This window comes from Gopherus evgoodei, unplaced genomic scaffold, assembly GCF_007399415.2.
Source record: "Gopherus evgoodei ecotype Sinaloan lineage unplaced genomic scaffold, rGopEvg1_v1.p scaffold_202_arrow_ctg1, whole genome shotgun sequence".
In the NCBI taxonomy this organism is placed as follows: domain Eukaryota; kingdom Metazoa; phylum Chordata; order Testudines; family Testudinidae; genus Gopherus; species Gopherus evgoodei.
Genome location: NW_022059865.1, coordinates 21,344 through 43,660, shown reverse-complemented (window position 1 = coordinate 43,660; position 22,317 = coordinate 21,344). Strand labels below are relative to the sequence as shown.

At 68.3% G+C, this 22,317-nt stretch overlaps 2 protein-coding genes across 3 annotated transcripts; one reads left to right on the top strand and one right to left on the bottom strand.

Annotated features, from left to right (window-relative positions):
- On the bottom strand, positions 1-22,317 carry LOC115640100 (synapsin-1-like). Its single transcript, XM_030542968.1, has 14 exons — positions 21,852-22,317; positions 18,669-18,726; positions 18,379-18,470; positions 17,542-17,698; positions 17,130-17,219; positions 4,810-4,872; positions 4,273-4,415; positions 2,713-2,787; positions 2,121-2,223; positions 1,755-1,895; positions 1,342-1,405; positions 857-1,065; positions 501-814; positions 1-130 (listed from the first exon to the last, which is right to left on the bottom strand). Exons 1-14 carry the CDS (start codon positions 22,178-22,180, stop codon positions 1-3), a joined length of 1,968 nt encoding a protein of 655 aa, XP_030398828.1. The 5' UTR covers positions 22,181-22,317.
- LOC115640103 (metalloproteinase inhibitor 1-like) lies at positions 91-15,152 on the top strand. 2 transcript variants are annotated; one of them, XM_030542971.1, is made up of 6 exons: positions 91-112; positions 10,588-10,736; positions 12,060-12,157; positions 13,133-13,250; positions 14,306-14,427; positions 14,793-15,152. In XM_030542971.1, the coding sequence occupies exons 2-6, from the start codon at positions 10,610-10,612 to the stop codon at positions 15,021-15,023; spliced, it is 696 nt and encodes a 231-aa protein (XP_030398831.1). In that variant the 5' UTR covers positions 91-112; positions 10,588-10,609; the 3' UTR covers positions 15,024-15,152. The 2 variants fall into 2 exon arrangements, with proteins under 2 accessions (XP_030398831.1, XP_030398830.1); XM_030542970.1 differs by lacking the exon at positions 91-112 and adding an exon at positions 9,573-9,676.

Below are 22,317 nucleotides of genomic sequence, written 5' to 3'. Positions count from 1 at the left end.
TCACTCGGAGAAGAGGCTGGCGAAGCTCTGGCGCAGCGACCGGATGGTCTCGGCCCGGGCCTCCTCCGGGCTAGCGCTGCCCCGCGCCGGCTCTGCGAGGGGGAAGGAACTGGTCAGAGACTGGGACTTGCTGGGGGAGGGGGCCACGGGGGGGGGAAGGGGGGGAGAGAAAGACACGATTAATCCATGCCAGGCGGTAGCACAGCAGAGGGTGATGGGGGCCCCTCCCGGGACAGGCACTGACCCCCGCCCCCCGGGCGCAGGCCATAAGCAATGGGAGAGGCAAGCAGGAGAATAGAGACACCCCCCCCTTCCACCCCACAGGCCTGACCAGGGTGGTTCTACTCGCCCCCAACTAGCCCCCACTCCCCTCCCAGAGCCAGGGTGAGAACCCAGGTGTCCAGCTTCCCAGCCCCACCCCCCACTCCCCTTCCAAAACCAGGAGAGAACCCAGGAGTCCTGGGGAGGGACAGGTGGGCTGGGGCTGGGAGGGTCCTTACTTCATCTGGGGCTGGGGCGCCGGCAGCTCCGGGGTGGGTTTCTGAGCCACTTGGGGTTTCCCGTGTGCTGGGGAGGGCCGGCTGCCCCCCTGGGTGCCGGGCCGTGGCTGCTGGGTGGTGGGGGGCGCCGGACGAGGTTGAGGGGGGCCTCGCTGGCTGGAGGGTGCCCCCTGGCTGCTCTGTCGGGGCGGCACTCGCTGCTGGGCCCCCGGGGGGCGCTGCTGGGGGGGCTGCTGAGGCTGGGGAGAGGCCCCCCCAGACTTCGCCTGCGACTGGGGGGACTGACCCCCAGCCCCGGAGCTGGGTCCCCGCTGGGGCTGGGGGGCTGGGGGGGCTCCCCCGCCGGGCTGGGGGGCTCGGGGGCCTTGTGGGAGGCCGGGGCCCGGCTGGCGCTGCTGAGGGGGGCCCATGGGGCGCTGCTGGGGGCCGGTGGGGCTGGGCAGGCGCTGCTGCAGGGGGGAGGTGCCGGGCTGGGGTGCGAGGCCGGAGAGCTGCTGCCCCTGTGGGGGGGGTCGCTGCTGGGATGGGGGGCGCTGGGGGTGTGGGGCCGGTGGCTGTGATCCGCCTGCAAGAGAGAGAGAAACACCATTAGTGGTGGGGCACAGGTAGGGGGGAGCATGTTCCAGGGGCTGGGCGGGGGGCTTAGTGGGGGTATTTGTGGGGGGGCGGGGGGCTCAGTGTGGGGGCTCTGCATTGGGGGGCAGAGGGCTCGGGAGGGCTGTGTGGTGAGGGGATCAATGGAGGGCTCTGTAGTGGGGGGATCAATGGCTCTGCAGTGGGGGGAAGGGGATCAATGGGGGGCTCTGCAGTGGGGAGGCGGGGGTTGCTGTTAGCCACCCACCCTGCGGGGGGTGCCGTTGCTGCACCGTGGGTCCTTGTCTCTGCCCAGCCGGGGCTCCCTGCACCTGTAAGAGAAAAGGGGGCATCAGTTGGGGCAGGGGTCACGCCTGGGGGGGTGAGGAGGGAACTTGGTGGGGGAGCCTGAACTGCTCAGGAAGTGAGGTCACGAAGTTATGGGAGTTGGGGGGTACCTGGGCCGAGCCCCACACACACACACCGGGGATGTGGGTGGGGGAATTTTCTTAACGGTTGGTCTGAATCCTGTGTGATGCCTCAGTTTCCCCTGAGTGTTGCGCGATGACCCAGGGGGTGGGACAGGGCTTTGGATGCAGAGACCTGTGTCCCCACCCCCCCGGGGCCGGTAGAGGGTCCGGGGCTCCCACAGTGGGGGTGGGGGTTCGGGGTAGGGGGTACCTGGGCCGGACTCCCTCGCACCGGGGAGGGGGTGGGGGTTCGGGGCAGAGCCTGCGCCATGCGCCCCAGGACCAGCTCCACAATTAGCTGCTTGTCTTCGTCCTGCTGGTCCCCGATCAGTGGCATGGAGGAGCCGACGACCTGGGAGGGGGAAGTGGGGGGCTCGTTAGCAGTGGGGGGACCCAGGCGTCCGGGGGCGGATGGCTCCTCAGCCATGCCCTCGTTGGGGACCCAGGCATCCAAGAGACAGACTCTGACACAGCCACTTGTGGGTTCCCTCCCCCGGCTTCCCAGCCCCGCCCCCTGGCTGCCCCCCAGCTCCCACCAGGCCCCCGGCTGTCCCCCAGCCCCCAACAGCGGGGTCACCTCAATGATGTGGTCGCGCCCGTCCTTGCCATGCAGGGCCTCCACCGCGCAGATGTCCAGCCCCCCGAAAATCTCCGAACAGGTGTCAACCCACAGCCGGTACCTGGGGGGGCGGGAAGGGGGCTGAGCAACACCCCCCAACAGAGACTCCACCCCAAATCCTGGGGACCCTCCAATGACCCCCCCAGAGACCCTGTGCCACCAAACACTGGGGACCTCCCAATGACCCCCCCAGAGACCCCTGACCCCCAGTCTCCAGGGATCCCCCTATAGCTCCCCCCACGGAGAGACTTCTCCATCCGCACAGAGATGCTGCCCCCCGGCAGACAGACCCCACCAGGCCCCCTACAGCCCCCCATCCCCCACACTGACCCCAAAGGCCACCCCTTCCCTGCACAGCCCCCAGCCCTCCTCTTGGGGCCCTCCCAAACCCCAGCCCCCCAACGGGCAACCAGACCCCTCCCCGTCCCTGCCTTCCACTGGTCCTGCCCACCTGGGCTATCCGAACCCTGCCCCCACTAGCCTCCTTAGCCCCGCCCTTTCCCCAGCCCCATGAAGCCCCGCCCCCCGGGGGTCCCCCGCAGCCCCTCACCTGTCAGACATGGCGATTTGCTCCAGCATGGCCGAGCCCGTGTTCGTTTTCCAGTTCCCCGAGACCGAGGTTCTCCTGGGCCGAGATGGGGGCGTTAGAGGGGGAGGCCGGGGGGCACCAGGGGGGTGTCAGGGGGTGGGGCAGAGGGCGCTCTCCCCTGGCAGTCGGGGCCGGGCACTGGGGGCAGCCTTGGGGTGGGGCAGGGACCCCTAAGGGTGTGACAGGGGCACTGCGGGGTGAGGAGGGGGCAGGGGCCCCTAAGGGGGTGCTGTAGGGTGGGACAGGGGTGCCGTGGGGCAGAACCAGGCGCTGTGGGGCAGGACAGGGTGCCGTGGGGCAGGGCTGGGGCGCCATGAGGCAGGATGGGGTGCCGTGGGACGGGATGGGGTGCCGTGGGGTGAGGTGGGGATGCTGCGGGGTGGGACGGGGCACCGTGGGGCGGGGCAGGGATGCTATGAGGCGGGACAGGGCGCCTTGGGGCAGGACCAGGGGTGCTGTGGGGTAGGACAGGGCACCGCAGGGCGGGGGTGCCATGGGGCAGGACACGGTGCCGTGGGGCAGGATGAGGCGCCATAGGGTAGGGTGGGGATGCTGCTGGATGGGATGAGGTGCCATGGGGCGGGGCGGGGGCACCATGGGGCAGCAGCAGGCACCATGGGGTGGGGTGAGAGTGCCGTGGGGCAGGACGGGGCACCGTGGGAAGTGGGGTACCGTGGGGCAGGGCGGGGATGCTGTGGGGCAGGACAGGGCACCATGGGGCAGGGCGGGGGTACTGTGGGGCAGGGCAGGGGTGCTGTTGGACAGGACAGGGCACTGTGGGGCAGGGTGGGATACCGTGGGGCAGGGCAGGGGTGCTGTGGGGCAGGACAGGGCACCATGGGGCAGGGTGGGATACCGTGGGGCAGGGCGGGGGTGCTGTGGGGCAGGACAGGGCACCGTGGGGCAGGGTGGGATACCGTGGGGCAGGGCAGGGGTGCTGTGGGGCAGGACAGGGCACCGTGGGGCTGGCCGGGGGCACTGTGGGGTGGGATGGGGCGTTGTGGGGTGGGACAGGGCGCTGCGGGGCGGGACCAGGCACTGTGGGGCGGGCCGGAGGCGCTGTGGGGCAGGACGGGGCGCAGTGGGGCGGGACCGGGCGCCGTGGGGCTGGCCGGGGGGCCGTGGGGCCAGACGAGATGCTGTGGGGCAGGACAGGGCACCATGGGGCAGGGTGGGATACCGTGGGGCAGGGCGGGGGTGCTGTGGGGCAGGACAGGGCACCGTGGGGCAGGGTGGGATACCGTGGGGCAGGGCAGGGGTGCTGTGGGGCAGGACAGGGCACCGTGGGGCTGGCCGGGGGCACTGTGGGGTGGGATGGGGCGTTGTGGGGTGGGACAGGGCGCTGCGGGGCGGGACCAGGCACTGTGGGGCGGGCCGGAGGCGCTGTGGGGCAGGACGGGGCGCAGTGGGGCGGGACCGGGCGCCGTGGGGCTGGCCGGGGGGCCGTGGGGCCAGACGAGATGCTGTGGGGCAGGACAGGGCACTGTGGGGCAGGACGGGGCGCCGTGGGGGGACGCTCACATATAAGCCTTGTAGCTGGTGCCGATTTTCTGGACGCGCAGGTCGTACTTGGCGTCGACGAAGGGCTCGGCCGTGGCGTACGTCCGCGTCAGGGCCACCACGCTGGCGATGTCCTGGAAATCGTACTGGTTCTCCACCTTCACCTGGGGGGCAGACGGGGCCGTCACCGTGGGGCAGCTCACACCTGGGGGGCAGGTGGCGGGGGGCTCTGCCCTGGGCTGCCCCGAGCCGAGAGCAGCCCCCCCCGCCCCCAAGACAAAAATCTTCCCTCCCGCCTCCTTGGAGGAGGGACTTCCTGTTTTGCCAGGTGAGACAGGCCACGCCCCCAGAGAGAGAAACCCCGCCCCCTGGGGAGGAACTCAGACTGACCAATGGGGAGAGATGTGGGAACCTCCCTGTCTGCCCCCCCTGCCCGTTCTGTTCAGTATTTCCTCCACCCCGATCGCTTAGAGGGCCAGCGCGGGGGACCCCTGGGGACACCCCATGCGAAGTGGGCGGAGCACAGGGGAGAGAGGACAAAGGGGGCGGGGCTCTTACCTTGCCCATCCCAGAGTGGGCGTGGCCCATCTTCACCACCACGGGGTACCTGGGGGACGTCAGCTGGGGGGAGAGCAAGAGAGCGGGTGGGGATCGGGCGAACGGGGTGCCCCTCACTCCCAACCCCCAGCCCCCCAGTCCCAGCTCTGCCAGTGCCCCTCACTCCCGACCCCCAGCCCCCCCACCTCCATCCCCAGCTCTGCCAGTGCCCCTCACTCCTGACCCACAACCCCCAGCCCCAGCTCTGCCAGTGCCCCTCACTCCCGACCCACAACCCCCAGCCCCAGCTTGCCAGTGCCCCTCACTCCCGACCCACAACCCCCCAGCCCCAGCTCTGCCAGTGCCCCTCACTCCCGAACCCCAGCTCCCCCCGCCTCCATCCCCAGCTCTGCCAGTGCCCCTCACTCCCGACCCCCAGCGCCCCGGCCTCCATCCCCAGCTCTGCCAGTGCCCCTCACTCCCAACCCACACCCCCCCGCCTCCATCCCCAGCTCTGCTAGTGCCCCTCACTCCCGACCCACAACCCCCCAGCCCCAGCTCTGCCGGTGCCCCTCACTCCCGAACCCCAGCCCCCCCACCTCCATCCCCAGCTCTGCCAGTGCCCCTCACTCCCGACCCACAACCCCCCAGCCCCAGCTCTGCCGGTGCCCCTCACTCCCGAACCCCAGCCCCCCCACCTCCATCCCCAGCTCTGCCAGTGCCCCTCACTCCCGACCCACAACCTCCCAGCCCCAACTCTCCCAGTGCCCCTCACTCCCGACCCCCAGCCCCCTGCTAGCCCAGCCCTGCCCCCACCCCAGCTCTGCCAGTACCCCTCACTCCCGACCCCGAGCCCCCCAGCCCCTGCTCTACCAGTGCCCCTCACTCCCGACCCCCATCCCCCTGCTAGCCCAGCCCTGCCCCCACTCCAGCTTTGCCGGTGCCCCTCACTCCCAGCCCCCAGCCCCCCGGCCTCCATCCCCAGATCTGCCGGTGCCCCTCACTCCCGACCCCCAGCCTCCCGGCCTCCACCTCTAGCTCTGCCAGTGCCCCTCACTCCCGACCCCCAGCCTCCCGGCCTCCACCTCCAGCTCTGCCAGTGCCCCTCACTCCCGACCCACAGCCCCCTGGCCTCCACCCCCAGCTCTGCCAGTGCTCCTCACTCCCAACCCACAGCCCCCTGCTGGCCCAGCCCTGGGCTCCCCCCTGCCCCTCACTCCCGACCTGCAGCCCCCCCGTAAGCCCAGACACCCAGGCGTGGTTTTGGCCACCCCTCAGCCCCGGCCGTCTGTTTCCAATCTGGGCCTGGCTCCCTGCCCGTCTGCCCATGGCCTGGCACCGCCCCTCTCCCTTCCTGGAATAACGGGCTATAAATGTAAATCCCCCACCCACCTCTGCACCAGACACGACCCCCCCACACCCCGGTACGCACCCACCCAGATCAGCGGGTCCATCACACCTCTGCCCCATCCCCGCCAATCCCCTGCAAGTCGAGCACAGCACCACCCCAGTGAATCCTACAGCCGCCCCGCTAGGGGGAAATGGGACAGAATGGATCCAGAAGTCCTGGCTCCCAGCCCCTCCTGCTCTAACCACTAGACCCCACTCCCCTCCCAGAGCCAGGGAGAGAACCCAGGAGTCAGGCTCCCAGGCCCCCCTGCTCTAACCCACCAGCCCCCACTCCCCTCCCAGAGCCGGGGAGAGAACTCCCAGGCCCCACCCCCCCGGCCCACATCACAGTAGGCCCCACTCCATGGACACACAGTAACCAGACACTTTGCACTCAGACATCACTGGGCCGATTTCGCCCGTCAGGGGTCAAAGGTCAGAGACAGAAAATAATGTCTCATGAAATAGTTATTAAAGGAAATACCAAAGAGCTGTGTCAGAGCCGGACGCAGCCCACCCCGCGCTGAGATGCAGCCACCTCTGGGGCAGAGCCACTGGGAACAGCTGCATATAACGCCGCCTGGGGATGCCTCAGCTGGCGCTGAGATGCAGCCACCTCTGGGCAGAGCCACTGGGAATAGCTGCGTATAATGCCACCTGGGGATGCCTTGGCCGGTGCTGAGATGCAGCCACCTCTGGGGCAGAGCCACTGGGAACAGCCGCATATAACACTGCCTGGGGACGCCTTGGCCGGCGCTAAGATGCAGCCACCTCTGGGGTAGAGCCACTGGGAACAGCTGCATATAACACCACCTGGGGATGCCTTGGCCTGCACTGAGATGCGGCCACCTCTGGGGTAGAGCCACTGGGAACAGCTGCATATAACGCCGCCTGGGGATGCCTCACCCAGCTGCAGCCACCTCTGGGTTGAGGGGCGCGTGTCTGGTTTAGGGGCTGGGGGGGGCGGTCTGAGACTCTGGGTCCATCCTTCGCTCCCTTCCCGGCTCTGATGTGTGGTGAGCGTGGCCTGGGTTGTGCAAGGAGCGAGGCAGTGAGGGAATCCTGGGGTCATGGCCCCACTTCCGCAACTGCCCAGGGTGAGTCAACCCCCCACACTCCTGCCTCACTTCCTGCCACTGGCGTTGGGAAACCCAGACTTTCTCTGCAAGTGCAACCCACACGTGCCTCCCCTGTCACACACAGCCTGCCCCCAGCCTGCCCCGATCCCCCCAGGCTGCCCCCATCCCCTATACAGCCTGCCCCTGCTTGCCTCCAGCCTGCCCCAATCCCCCCAGCCTGCCCCTATCCCCTATACAGCCTGCCCCCCAGCCTGCCCCGATCCCCACAGTCTGCCCTGATCCCCCAAGCCTGAACCGATCCTCTATACAGCCTGGCCTGATCCCCTCAGCCTGCCCCGATCCCCTGTACAACCTGCCCCAATGCCCCCAACCTGCCCCCGATCCTCTGTACAACCTGCCCCTGCTTGCCCCTAGCCTACTCCCCAGCCTGCCCCGATCCCCCCAGCCTGCTCCATCCCCTATACAGCCTGCCCCAATGCCCCCAGCCTGCCCCGATCCCCCCAGCCTGGCCCCCAGCCCGATCCCCCTTACAGCCTGCCCAGATCCCCAGCCTGCCCCCTGCTTGCCCCCCAAACCCTCCAGCCAGCCCCCAAGCCTGCCCCCAATTCCCCATACAGCCAGCCCTGAATTCCTGCCCCCCCAGCCATGTCCCTGGGATTGCAAATCTCCCCAAGAACCAGCCCCCCACAGCCATATGGGGCCTCCCACACACAGCTCCTCCCCCACTGCTCCAGCTCCAGCTGGGGCACTGTGGGGAGTAGGGCACTGGCTGGTGGGGGGGGGGGCTAACCCCATTCTGGCATGCACAGAGCAGGGTGCCCCTCACTCCTGACCCGCAGCCCCGGCTAGCCCAGCCCTGGGCTCATGTTCAGGGCAAGTAACAGAGTCTCAGGCAAAGTGGCAGGTTTCACCAGAACCGGCTGCAGAACCTCAAGCACCTTCTAGCCCCACGTGGACCCACGGCTGGGAGAAAAGAACGCAGGAGTCCTGGCTCCCAGCCCCCTCCCCCCCGCTCTAACCACTAGACCCCACTCCCCTCCCCGAGCCAGAGAGAGAACCCAGGAATCCTGGTTCCCAGGCCACACTACTCTGAGCTCTGTGTGGCACGGGTGCCCCTGGGGGCAGGAGGTCACTGAGTCCCCAGGGTGAGTCACCCCATAGCTGCCCTGCCCAACCCGCAGCGGGGTCCCAGTGACGCAGATGCTACAAGAACCTTGAGCTCAGCATTGGGGGCACGGAGGGGGCAGCAGAGCTGCAGGGGGCGTTACCCCATGGGGGGGCTGAGAGCCCCTTCAGCACCTGGCCCCTGCTGAGCAGCCTGCCAGCCCCCCTAACCCCCTGCCAGCCCTCTGCAACCCAGAGCCCCTGCCAGCCCCTCCCTTCAGCTCCCTGCAGCCCAGAGCCCCCTGCCAGCCCCCTGTGGCCAAGTGCCCCCTGCCATCCCCCCCAGCCCCCTGCAGCCCAGAGCCCCTGCCAGCCCCTCCCCCTGGCTCCCTGCAGCCCCCTGCAGCCCAGAGCTCCCTGCCAGCCCCCTGCAGCCCAGTGCCCCCTGCCAGCCCCTCCCCCCGGCTCCCTGCCAGCCCCCTGCAGCCAAGTGCCCCCTGCCATCCTCCCCAGCCCCCTGCAGCCCAGAGCCTCCTGCCAGCCCCCCAGCCCCCTGCCAGCCCCTCCCCCCGGCTCCCTGCCAGCCCCCTGCAGCCCAGTGCCCCCTGCCAGCCCCTCCCCGCGGCTCCCTGCCAGCCCCCTGCAGCCAAGTGCCCCCTGCCATCCTCCCCAGCCCCCTGCAGCCCAGAGCCTCCTGCCAGCCCCCCCGCCCCCTGCCAGCCCCTCCCCCCGGCTCCTTGCCAGCCCCCTGTAGCCAAGTGCCCCCTGCCATCCTCCCCAGCCCCCTGCAGCCCAGAGCCTCCTGCCAGCCCCCCAGCCCCCTGCCAGCCCCCTGCAGCCCAGTGCCCCCTGCCATCCTCCCCAGCCCCCTGCGGCCCAGAGCCCCTGCCCCCCGGCCCCCGGCCCCCTGCCCCCTGCCAGCCCTCTGCAGCCCAGTGCACCCCGCCAGCAACCCCAGCCCCCTGCCAGCCCAATGCCCCCCGCCAGCCCCCTGGAGCCCAGTGCCCTCCGTCAGCCCCCCAATCCCCCCGCCTGGCCCCCAGCCCAACGCCCTCCGCCCGCCCCGATTGCTGGGTTCTCAAGAGCTGGCGGCGCCGCTGACTAATCAGACCCCACCCCAATGGGGGACGCTGGGAGGGGGGAGCTGGAGCCGCCCCCACTGGGCAAGAGACGTCAGAGAAACCCCCCCCCTCTGCTGACATCAGCCCCCGCCCAGCGCGGCGGCACGAAAGGGGGGGCGGGGGGGACGCGCGGACTATATAGGAGCCAGCGGGGCTGGGCCAGGCACCGCGCAGCTCGACAGCCCCACGGTCCAGGTAGGAGAGAGGGCCCCCCCGGGACCCCAGGTCTTTTGCTGCCCCCCCACCCCCCGGGCCTTCCACCGGACCCCGCCAGGTCTTCTGCTGCCCCCCCCGACCCTTCCACCACCACCCAGGTCTTCTGCTGCCCCCCGGCCCCCCGAGCCTTCCACTGGGCCCCCAGGTCTTCTGCTGCCCCCCGGCCCCCCGAGCCTTCCACTGCCCCCCCCAGGTCTTCTGCTGCCCCCCCCCGACCCTTCCACCACCACCCAGGTCTTCTGCTGCCCCCCGGCCCCCCGAGCCTTCCACTGGGCCCCCCCCAGGTCTTCTACTGCCCCCCGGCCCCCCGAGCCTTCCACTGGGCCCCCCCAGGTCTTCTGCTGCCCCCCGGCCCCCCGAGCCTTCCACTGGCCCCCCCCCAGGTCTTCTACTGCCCCCCGGCCCCCCGAGCCTTCCACTGCCCCCCCCAGGTCTTCTGCTGCCCCCCGGCCCCCCGAGCCTTCCACTGCCCCCCCCAGGTCTTCTGCTGCCCGCCCCGGCTCCCCTGGCCCCTTCCACCTCCCCCAGGTCCTCTGCTGCCCCCCCCGGCCCCTCCGAGCCTTCCACCGTCCCCGCCCCCGGGCCTTCTGCTGACCCCTCGGCCCTGCCGCCGGCCCCGCACCCCCACTTCTCTTCTGACTTATTTTTTCTGGCAGAGAAACAGAGGCACCCCCAGCCGTGCCGGGTGCCCCCCACTCCAGACCCGCTGTCCCCCTGGGCCCCCCCAGCCCTGCCGGTGCCCCTCACTCCCGACCCGCAGCCCCCCTGGGCTCCCCCAGGCCCAGGCCAGGCCAGACAGAAACTGGTGGGAGAGGCCAGGCTGGGGTGGTTCGGGGGGGCTGGGGGTGTCTCCGGCTGTCGTGGGTCTAACCGGCTCCGTCCCCCCGCAGACCCCTCGATCCCAGTGTCACCATGAGCCCTGTCACCTCGAGCCGGCTGCTGGCGGGTGCAATCCTGGTCCTGGTGCTGGGGGACCCCACAAACGCCTGCAGCTGCGCCCCCCAGCACCCCCAGATGGCGTTCTGCCAGGCCGACGTCGGTGAGTGACCCCTGACCCCCCCTAGCACCCCTCTGAGCCACCCCACCCTGCCCCCCAGCACCCCCGGACGGCCTTCTGCCAGGCCGACGTCGGTGAGTGACCCCTCCTGCCCCCCTGCACTCCTCTGAGCCCCCCACTCTGCCCCCAGCACCCCCAGATGCCATTCTGCCAGGCCGACATCAGTGAGTGACCCTTGCCTCCCCTTCCCCCCAGCACTCCCCTCTGAGCCCCCCACCCTGCCCCCCAGCACCCCCAGATGCCATTCTGCTAGGCTGACATCAGTGAGTGACCCCTGACACTACCCCTGCCCACAGCACCCCTCTGAGCCCCCCCACTCTGCCCCCAGCACCCCCAGACGGCGTTCTGCCAGGCCAACGTCGGTGAGTGACCCCTCTTGCACCCCTGCACTCCTCTCAGCCCCCCACTCTGCCACCCAGCACCCCTAGATGGCATTCTGCAAGGCTGACATCGGTGAGTGACCCCTCCTGCCCCCCCTTCACCCCTCTGAGCCCCCCACCCTGCCCCCCAGCACCCCCAGATGCCATTCTGCCAGGCTGACGTCGGTGAGTGACCCCTGACACCACCCCCTGCCCACAGCACCCCTCTGACCCCCCCACCCTGACCCCCAGCAACCTCCTCTGAGCCCCTCCACCCTGCCCCCCAGGACCCCCAGACGGCGTTCTGCCAGGCTGACGTCAGTGAGTGACCCCTGCCCCCACCCTGCCCCCCAGCACCCCTCTGAGCTCCCTCACCCTGCCCCCCAGCACCTCTCTGAGCCCCTCCACCCCCCAGCACCCACATACAGTGTTTTGCCAGGGCAACATCGGTGAGTGACCCCCAAATGCCCCACCCCCCAGCACAGTCCTCCCCCAATTTTTGCAGCTCCCTCAAACATCAAATGCTTGTGCCCCTCCCCCAGAGCTAGAAACACCCCCCCACAGCTGCGATGTCCCATCTCCTGCCCGCCCCAGCCAACCAGGGAGCGCTCCCCCCCCCCAGACCTTGGGCCCCAGCATCAGTATAGCTATTACCCACTGGAGCAGACCAGAGCTGATTCTGGGGTCACAGCTCCAGAGTATGTGGGGGGGGGGGGCGGGATCCTCCTCTCTCCAAGGGGTGGAAGAACCCAGGAGTCCGGGAAGGAGGGGGAGACCCCTTCCCCTGATACCCCCAGGGTGTGGGAAGACCCAGGAGTCTGCGCAAGTAGGATCATGTCCTGCCACCCCACTAAAGTGCTTCTAGATGCCGAGGGCCTGGGCGGAAGGGGGGGGGTCTCCTGGGGGCCTCTGGGGCTGCCCTGACCCCCCTCTCTTTGCCGTGCAGTGATTCGGGGCAGGTTCATGGGGATCACTCCACTGAGCCACAACAGCAGCCGCGGGGAGTCTGTGCCGTGGGTCCGCTACGAGATCAAAACCACCAAGGTATGTGCCCCCTGCCAGCCCCACGGCCAGTGCCCCCTGCTCCCCACAGCGCCTCACTTGGGTAGCCAGGAGCTCCCTCCCCCTGTCAGCCAGCCCAGTGCCCCACGGCGCCCCCTGCTTCCACAGCGCCTCACTGGGGCAGCCAGGAGCTCCCTCCCCGTCAGCCAGCCCAGCGCCCCACGGCACCCCCCGCTCCCCAGAGCCAACGCCCCCTGCTCCCCACAGTTCCCCCTGCTGGGGTAGCCAGGAGCTCACTCCCCAGCCAGCCCAGCACCCCACGGTGCCCCCCGCTCCCCAGAGCCAATGCCCCCTGCTCCCCACAGTGCCCCCTGCTGGGGTAGCCAGGAGCTCCCTCCCCGTCAGCCAGCCCAGCGCCCCACGGCGTCCCCCGCTCCCCAGAGCCAATGCCCCCTGCTCCCCACAGTTCCCCCTGCTGGGGTAGCCAGGAGCTCACTCCCCAGCCAGCCCAGCACCCCACGGTGCCCCCCGCTCCCCAGAGCCAATGCCCCCTGCTCCCCACAGTGCCCCCTGCTGGGGTAGCCAGGAGCTCCCTCCCCGTCAGCCAGCCCAGCGCCCCACGGCGTCCCCCGCTCCCCATAGCCAGCGCCCCCTGCTCCCCACGGCACCCCCTGCTCCCCACAGCCAGCGCCCCCTGCTCCCCACAGCGCCCCCTGCTGGTCCAGGCCAGGACTGGAGTAGCCAGGAGCTCCCTCCCCCTACCAGCCAGCCCAGTGCCCCACAGCCAGTGCCCCCTGCTCCCCACAGCCAGTGCCCCCTGCTCCCCACAGCGCCCCCTGCTGGGAGAGGATGGGGCTGGGGTAGCCAGGAGCTTCCCCCACCTCCCTCAGCCCCTCAGTGCCCCCCTGCCAGGAGGCCAGGCAAGGACTGGGGTAGCCAGGAGAACCCTCCCCACTAGCCAGCCCCCGCCCTGTGCCCCACAGCGCCCCCGCAGCTCTGACTTGCATCTCCCCACAGATCTACAAGGGGTTCGAGCCGCTGACGGACGTTCACTTCGTAGACACCCCGGCCCTGGAGAGCGTCTGTGGGTACCAGCACCCGGCACCCCTGAAGGGGGAGGAGTACCTCATCATGGGTAAGGCACCCCGGTACCTCGACTCCAGCCTGGGGCAGCCCCCACCCCAAGGACACCCCAAAACCCCTTCAGGGCCCCTCAACACCAGCTCCCTCCTGGGGTAATTCCCCCCCCAAGGTATGCCCCCAAAATGGGATATCTGCTCCCCTGTCTCCCAAGACACCCCCACATGCATCTCCTCCACTGGGCCTCCCCCATTTACCCTGGAGATGGCCCCTCCCCACAACTGCTTCCCCCCATTCAGCCCCTCCCCATGGTAGGACCCCCCCCAAGTTTCTTTGTCCTCTGTGACCCCCATTCCTCCAAGACAGCCCCCCCTGGGGCATGCCACCCCCAGACACAGCATTTCCTGGGTGGGGGCTGGAGGCTGTGCAGTGCTATGGGGGGGCTGGGGGACTCTAGGAGTCATTTGAGGGCTGTGGGGGGGAGCTCTAGGGGTCTGTGGGGGGATATGGGTCTGCAGGGGATTGGGGGCTGTGGGTCAGTGAGGGGGCTATGGGGGGCTGGGGGAACTGTGGGGCACTGGGAGGGTGGGGCTCCATGGGGGACTGGGGGGAGCTTTGGGTAGTTGGGGGGGCTGTGGGTGCTATGGGTGGTTAGGGGAGCTATGGGGGGCTGGGGGCACTATGAGCAGTTGGGGGTCTGTGGGGCACTATGGGCCTTTGGGGGGCTGTGCACTGGGAGCTTCGGGGTGCTATGGGGGATTGGGTGGGCCATAGGGCACTGGGGCTAGGGGGCTATGGGCAGTTGAGGGGGCAGGGGGCAACATGGGGGCTGCAGGGCACTATGGGGAGGTTGGGTGGGCTGTGGGGCACTGGGGGCTGGGGGACTATGGGCAGTTGTGGGGGCTGTGGGGCACCATGGGAGGCTGTGGGGCACAATGGGGGGCTGCGGGGCGCTATGGGGTTTGGTGGGTTCTATAGGGGGTTGGGTGGGCTGTTGGGCACTGGGGGCTGGGGGGCTATGGGCAGTTGCAGGGGCAGCGGGGCACCATGGGGGGCTCTGGGGCGCTATGGGGCGCGGTGCCAGCCACTCCCTCTGCCCTCTCCCCCCAGCCACGCAGCAGGACGAGCGCCTGACGGTCTCCGCCTGCTCCTTCGTGCGCCCCTGGGGGCGCGTCCCCCCCAGCCAGCGCCGCGGGGTCAGCCAGGCCTATGAAGGGGGCTGCGCGTGCCAGGTGAGTCCTGGGGAGACAGGGCCTGGGGGGGCAGGGAGATGGGGAGTGGGAGGGTCCCTAATACCCCCCCGACCCCCCAGTTGATGCCACGTAACACCAGGCCCAATCGGGGGGCAGATATGGGGCTTCGGAGGCGGGGTCTATGTGGGACGGGCGTGTCCCAGAGGCCCCAGTGTGGGTGGGGGGTGGGATCTAGGGGAGGTGGGTGTGGCTCTCTCTAGCCCCGCCCCATGCCGCAGGTACTGTGTCTGGGGGGGTGGGGGCGTTTCAGGGGGCAGAGTCTGGGAGTAGGCGGGGTCTGTGTGACCGATGTGGGCGGGGACGGAGGGTGGGCGTGGCTCTCTCTAACCCCGCCCCCTCCCCAGGTGTTGCCCTGTCTCTTCATGCCCTGCTCGCTGTCGGGCGATGCCCAGTGCCTCTGGACCGACGGGCTCCTGGACCGGAGCTGGCAGGGGCCCCAGGCCCAGCGCCTGGCCTGCCTGCCCCGCCCCAGCCAGGGGGCGCCCCCCGGGGCCGACCCCTTCTGCACCTGGGAGCCCCTCAAGAGCAGCCTCCCCGGGGCCCTGCTCAAGGCAGGCCGGGGCCGGGGGCAATGAGCCCCTCCACCACGCCGGCCCCCTGGACTGTGACCCCCGTGGGCTCTGACTCCCCCCCACGCTGCCCTCCACCCGTTAAAACTGTTTTCCTGAGTTGGATTCATAAATAAAGAAATCTCTGTGAGTCGAGTCTGCACCGTTGTCTGTTGGGCTGGGGGGCAGGGGTGGGGGGATGGGCAAGCCCCCAGGTCTAGCTGCCCCAGAGCCCCATGCTCCAATCCCTGGCTACCCACCTGCACCGCAATCCCTGACCGTCCCCCCTTCCCCCCCAATTCCTGAGGGTTCTCCCCGAGGGCCCTGGGGCTCAAGGGAGCCCGGGGGGTGGCCAGTTCACCTCTGCCCCCGGGGTTGCCCCGGGGCTTCTCGAGGCTGCAGCCAATGGGCCCCCCCTTTGTGAAGGCCTCTGCCTGGCACACAAAGGGGTTGCAGCCCCACAGCACAGAGCAGCCCCTGGGGGTCCAGGGCAGCCCTAAGACCTGCCCACCCCTGTGCCCCACGGCTGCCCCCCCCACACCTTAGCCCTGCTTGCCAGCCCCCCTGCGCTCAGCCCATGCCCACCCCACAGCCCTGTTCCTGCCCCCTGCCAGCATCACAGCCTCGCCCCTTGCCCACCCCACAGCCCTGCAGTGCCACCTCCTGCCAGCCCCACCGCCTACGCACCCCCAGCCCCACAGCCTCGCACCCTGCCAGGCTCACAGCCCACCCCACAGCCCTGCCACCTGCTCACCCACTGCCAGGCTCACAGCCCACCCCACAACCCTGACCCCTGCCCACCCACTGCCAGGCTCACAGCCAACCCCACAACCCTGACCCCTGCCCATGCCCTGCCAGCCTCACAGCCCACCCCACAGCCCTGCCCACCCCCTGCCAGCCTCATGGCCCACCCCACAGCCCTGCCCCCTGTTCACCCACTGCCAGGCTCACAGCCAACCCCACAGCCCTGCCGCTTGCCCACCCCCCTGCCAGCCTCACAACCCACCCCACAGCCCTGCCCCCTGCTCACCCACTGCCAGGCTCACAGCCAACCCCACAGCCCTGCCCCCTGCCCACCCCCCTGCCAGCCTCACAGCCCACCCCACAGCCCTGCCCCCTGCCCACCCCCCTGCCAGCCTCACAGCCCACCCCACAAGCCCTGCCCCCTGCCCACCCCCCTGCCAGGCTCACAGCCAACCCCACAGCCCTGCTCCCTGCCCACCCCCCTGCCAGCCTCACAGCCCACCCCACAGCCCTGCCCCCTGCTCGCCCACTGCCAGCCTCACAGCCCACCCCACAGCCCTGCTGCCTACTCACCCACTGCCAGGCTCACAGCCAACCCCACAGCCCTGCCCCCTGCCCACCCCCCTGCCAGCCTCACAGCCCACCCCACAGCCCTGCCCCCTGCCCACCCCCCTGCCAGGCTCAGAGCCCACCCCACAGCCCTGCCCCCTGCTCACCCACTGCCAGGCTCACAGCCAACCCCACAGCCCTGACCCCTGCCCACCCCCCTGCCAGGCTCAGAGCCCACCCCACAGCCCTGCCCCCTGCTCACCCACTGCCAGGCTCACAGCCCTGCCCCTTGCCCACCCCACAGCCCTGTCCCCTGCCCCCTGCCAGCATTGTAGCCCCACCCCAGTCCACCCACAGCCCTGCCCCCTGCCAGCCTCACAGCCCACCCCACAGCCCTGTCCCCTGCCCCCTGCCAGCATTGTAGCCCTGCCCGTGTCCACCCACAGCCCTGCCCCCTGCCCACCTCCTGCCAGCCTCACAGCCCACCCCACAGCCCTGCAGTCCCGCCCCCTGCCAGGCTCACAACGCACCCCACAGCCCTGCCCCCTGCCAGCAATGTAGCCCCACCCCTGTCCACCCCCAACCCCACAGCCCTGCCCCCTGCCCACCCCACAGCCCACCCCACAGCCCCACTCCTTGCCCACCCCCAACCCCACAGCCCTTCCCCTTGCCAGCCTCACAGCCCATCCCACAGCCCTGTCCCCTGCACCCTGCCAGCATTGTAGCCCCACCCCTGTCCACCGCCAACCCCACAGCCCTGCCCCCTGCTCACCCCCTGCCAGGCTCATAGCCCACCCCACAGCCCTGCCCCTTGCCCACCCCCAGCCCCACCCCACTCACCATCTCCCGGTGGTTGGGGTAGAAGGTTTGCTCGATGAGGGGGAATTCCTCGGCCCCCAGCTTCCGGCGCAGCCGCACCAACTGGGCAAACTGAGCAGGGAGGGGGACGGGTCAGGGGGGCAGAACCCGGCCCTCGGTACCCACCCGCCCCCTGCCCCTTGGCTACCCACCAGTCCCCGCTGTCTCCAACCCAACTACTTGCCTGACCCCCCACCCCCATCTACCCACCAGCCCCTCATCTCCTGCCCAGCTATCCACCAGCCCCCCACCCCCCTTTCCCGCCCCCTCCAGCCCCCCACCCCTTGGCTACCCACCAACCCCCTCCATCTCCCTCCCGGCTACCCACCAGCCCCATGGCTACCTGCCAGCCCCCAGCGCCCCACAGTCACCAGCCCCGCCCCCTGGCACTCACCACCCAGGGTTTGTCGCAGAAGTTGTAGATGGAGTGCAGGGAATTGACGCTGGGCACCCCGGCGTACTGCAGCCCGATCACCAGGCCCCGGTGGTCACCCCCCGGGGCCATGCTGTAGGCATGCTGCCGGACCAGCACGAAGTCGGGGTGCACCGTCCTGGGGGGGCAGACGGGGGTTAGACACAGGCCCCTCGCTAGCCGCCATCCCTCCAGATCACAACTGCTCCCCACAAGGGAACCCTGTTCTCCCACTTTCCTCTGTCCCATGTGAGGGGTCCCTGCCCCCCCAAGATCACACCTGCCCTCCCACTTTCCTCTGTCCCATGTGAGGGGTCCCTGCCCCCCCATATCCCACCTACCCCTGCCACTGGCAAGCTCTGCCCCCTCTATGCCCCCATCCCCCACAAAGAATTGCTTCCTCCCCCTTCCCCTCCCCCAGGGTGAGCCCTGCACCCCCCACATTCTCCCTGCCCCCAATGAAAGAGCCCTGCCCCCTTGTGGCCCCCTCACAGAACCAGTGGGGGGGATATGGGAGGGGGGAGTGGGGAGAGGGGTCTGGGAGCAGCACTCTCCCAATCAGTCCCCTCCCCACCTAACCCATAGCCCCTGGGCGGTGGTTCCCCCTTCCTGCCCCCCCCCCAGACTCCCCACCTAACCCACAGCCCCTCGTTGGCGGTTCCCCCCAGTTCCTCTCCCTCAGTTTCCCCACCTAACCCACAGGCCCTGGCTGGCAGATCCCCCCATTCCTGCCCCCCCCCAGTCTCCCCACCTAACCCACAGCCCCTGGCTGGCAGTTCCCCCCATTCCTGCCCCCCGGTCTCCCTGGCCCCCACTCACCTCACCACCTTCATCCCATTGCGCAGAACCTCGAGATCCACCGAAAAGGCCCCGTTGGCTTGAGCCACTAGATTCAGCTCCGAGAACTCGGCCTGGGGGGGCGGGGCGAATGTGGGGGTCAGACCCACAGATGAGACGGGGCGCCCTGAGTTCCCCCTCATGAGATGTCACCGACCCTCCCATCCCCTGGCATCGCCACACGCCAGCCCCTCAACCCCACAATGCCCCCATCCACCCCCTGCAGGCTGCCACCCCCCCAGCACCGCCAATTCCGTGGGGCCCAGACCCACCTGCTCCACCCGCACCTCCACGTCACCATGGAGCTTCTTGCCCTTGAATAATTTAGGCCTGGAAGAGAGAGATGCGGGGGGATTTTAAAAGGCCTGCCTGTGCCTCAGTTTCCCCAGACCTTGCATGGCCACTCAGTGGCGGGGAGAGTGGGTTAAGGTCACCCTCAGGGCAGGCAAAGAGACTGAGGCAGGCGCGTGGCTGGAATGTGGGGGAAATTTTATGGGATATTTCTAGGCCTGCCTGTGCCTCAGTTTCCCCATAGCTTGTGTGGCTTCCCAGCGGCAGGGGGACCGCCTCAGGCGGGAGACAAATGGTGCACCACAGCACGGTGCCCCCCAGCGGTGGTGGCGGAGGTGGGCAGAAGCCATAGGGGAGTGGCGGGGGGCAGGATTTGAACCCACCTGTGAGTCTAAACAGACAAGCTAAAAATGGAGAGTCCAGAGCCAGTGTCTCCATTTCATCTCGGTCCAGCGCCACGCAGGCACCGAAGCAGGGAGCCCTGGAAGAGAACCCAGGAGTCCTGGCTCCCAGCCCCCCCTGCTCTAACCATCAGACCCCACTGCCCTCCCAGAGCTGGGGAGAGAACCCAGGAGTCCTGGCTCCCAGCCCCCCCTGCTCTAACCCACCAGACCCCGCTCCCCTCCCAGAGCCGGGGCAAGAACCCAGGAGTCCTGGCTCCCAGCCCCTCCTGCTCTAACCCACCAGCCCCCACTCCCCTCCCAGAGCAGGGGGGGCTGGGAACCAGGACTCCTGGGTTCTCTCCAGAGCTGGGGAGAACCCAGAGCTGGGGAGAGAACCCAGGAGTCCTGGCTCCCAGCCCCCCCTGCTCTAACCCACCAGACCCCGCTCCCCTCCCAGAGCCGGGGCAAGAACCCAGGAGTCCTGGCTCCCAGCCCCTCCTGCTCTAACCCACCAGCCCCCACTCCCCTCCCAGAACTGGGGAAAGAACCCAGGAGTCCTGGCTCCCAGCTCCCCTGCTCTAACCACCAGATCCCACTCCCCTCCCAGGGCCCAGAAGAGAACCCAGGAGTCCTGGCTTTCAGCCCCCAACTCTGTAGTGACGGAGGTGGCTGGGGGGTCAGCGCCCCTCCCCGCCCCATAGGGATTATCCTGCTTTAATTCCTTCTGATCCAGCCCCAAGGGGCAGGATAGGGGGGTAGGTCACATGACCTCCCCCTCCTCGCCACCCAGCCCCTCCCCACTTCCCAACAGGCCAGGGGGAGCAGATCTTTGGTGGTCACCCCCATACACAGCCCCTCCCACAATATTCCTGGGGACCCCACACGGATACATACCCCCAAACCCACTGAGATGTCGGTTCAGATGGACGAGGGATGGGGGCAGAGGGGGAGGGGGATGGATGGGGCGATGGGGGCAGTGGGGGAGGGGGATGGATGGAGCGATGGGGGCAGAGGGGGAGGGGGATGGACAGAGAGATGGGGCAGAGGGGGAGGGGGATGGATGGAGTGATGGGGCAGTGGGGGAGGGGGATGACGGGGCGATGGGGGCAGAGGGGGAGGGCAATAGATGGGGCAATGGGGGTAGTGGGGGAGGGTGATGGACAGGGTGATGGGGCAGTGGGGGAGCAGGATGGACTGGGAGGGGGGCACTGAGGGACAGGGGAAGGGGTGATGGAGAGGGTGGACAGAGAGCGGAGGGGAGGGTGAGGGGTGGCTGCAGTGTTCGCAGCAGTGACTAAGCAGAGGGGTGGCCACACGGAGGTTTGGGGTGACAGGGGCCAGGGCTGAGCCGAAGGGTGGAGGGTGAGGGTGGGGGGTAGACCGACGGATGGACGGACAGATGGAAAGCAGGATGAATTGTCAGGCAGGGGGTGGGCTGAGGGGATGGAGGGGGAGGGGAGGCGACAGATGGATGAAGAAACAGACAGAGAGATGGACGGATGCTGGACAGATGGATGGATGGATGGACCGACGGATAAATGGACAGTTGAATGACAGATGGGTGGCTGGATGAACAGATGGATGGATGGATGGATGAACGGATAGCTGGGTGGATGCATGGACAGATGGATGGATGGACGAGCAGATGGATGGCCGTCTGGATGGATGGATAGCTGGGTGAATGGATGGACAGACTGATGGATGGATGGATGGATGGATAGCTGGGTGGATGGATGGACAGATGGATGGATGGACGAACAGATGGATGGATGGATAGCTGGGTGGATGGATGGACAGACTGATGGATGGATGGATGGATGGATGGATGGATGGACAGATGGATGGATGGACGAACAGATGGATGGATGGATAGCTGGGTGGATGGATGGACAGACTGATGGATGGATGGATGGATAGCTGGGTGGATGGATGGACAGATGGATGGATGGACGGATAGCTGGGTGGATGGATGGATAGATGGATGGATGGACGAACAGATGGATGGATGGATAGATAGCTGGGTGGATGGATGGACAGACGGATGGATGGATGGATGGATAGCTGGGTGGATGGATGGACAGATGGATGGATGGATGGATGGATAGCTGGGTGGATGGATGGACAGACTGATGGATGGATGGATGGATGGATGGATGGACAGATGGATGGATGGATGAACAGATGGATGGATGGATAGCTGGGTGGATGGATGGACAGACTGATGGATGGATGGATGGATGGATGGATGGATAGCTGGGTGGATGGATGGATGGACAGATGGATGGATGGACGAACAGATGGATGGACGGATAGCTGGGTGGATGGATGGACAGACTGATGGATGGATGGATGGATAGCTGGGTGGATGGATGGATAGATGGGTGGATGGATAGATAGCTGGGTGGATGGATGGACAGACGGATGGATGGATGGATGGATAGCTGGGTGGATGGATGGACAGATGGATGGATGGACGAACAGATGGATGGACGGATAGCTGGGTGGATGGATGGATAGATGGATGGATGGACGAACAGATGGATGGATGGATGGATAGATAGCTGGGTGAATGGATGGACAGACTGATGGATGGATGGATGGATGGATGGATGGATGGATGGATGGATAACTGGGTGGGTGGATGGATGGATGGATGGATGGACGAACAGATGGATGGATGGATGGATAGATAGCTGGGTGGATGGATGGACAGACTGATGGATGGATGGATGGATGGACGGACAGCTGTTTGTCCTCACCCCCACCCCCCCAGCTCCTCACCAGTCGGTGCCAGGCTCGTCGATGACTAGCAGCGTCCGGCTGCGCCCCGCGCCCCCCGCGCTGCCGCCTCCCACCTGCTCACTGAAGGTGGCCGCCGCAGCCGCTGTCGTCTGCTTCACTGCATTGGACAGGGACGAAAAGAACCCACCTGCCCCGCCGCCGGCCCCAGGGCTGGGGGCAGCTGGGGAGACGCTGCCCGGGGAGGGGACGGGCGAGGGGGCGCTGGGGGGCGCCGGAGGGGGCTGAGGCCGCTGCAGATCTGTCATGTAGCCGTTGGGCAGGTTGGCCATGAAGTTGCTGTCTGAGAGGCGTCTCCGCAGGTAATTCATCCTGGGGGCGCTGGAGGGGGCTGTGCCTATAGGGGGCAGATGGGGAGTGTCTATCAATCCTATAGGGGAGGCTGCTCTCTCCAGGGCAGGAGAGGTGTCTGTCTATAGGGGATGGCTCTTGTAGATAGGGGATCCCC

What these genes read in the sequence shown, in the direction of transcription:
- LOC115640103 (XM_030542971.1), top strand. Translation starts at nt 10,610, where the DNA reads ATGAGCCCTGTCACCTCGAGCCGGCTGCTGGCGGGTGCAATCCTGGTC. An exon ending in GTTCTGCCAGGCCGACGTCG is followed by an intron (nt 10,737 to 12,059) that starts GTGAGTGACCCC and finishes TTTGCCGTGCAG; the next exon opens with TGATTCGGGGCAGGTTCATG. An exon ending in AAGGGGGCTGCGCGTGCCAG is followed by an intron (nt 14,428 to 14,792) that starts GTGAGTCCTGGG and finishes CCCCCTCCCCAG; the next exon opens with GTGTTGCCCTGTCTCTTCAT.
- LOC115640100 (XM_030542968.1), bottom strand. Translation starts at nt 22,180, where the DNA reads ATGAATTACCTGCGGAGACGCCTCTCAGACAGCAACTTCATGGCCAAC. An exon ending in CCCACTCTGGGATGGGCAAG is followed by an intron (nt 4,416 to 4,809) that starts GTAAGAGCCCCG and finishes TCTGCCCCCCAG; the next exon opens with GTGAAGGTGGAGAACCAGTA. An exon ending in ACCAGCTACAAGGCTTATAT is followed by an intron (nt 2,788 to 4,272) that starts GTGAGCGTCCCC and finishes ATCTCGGCCCAG; the next exon opens with GAGAACCTCGGTCTCGGGGA.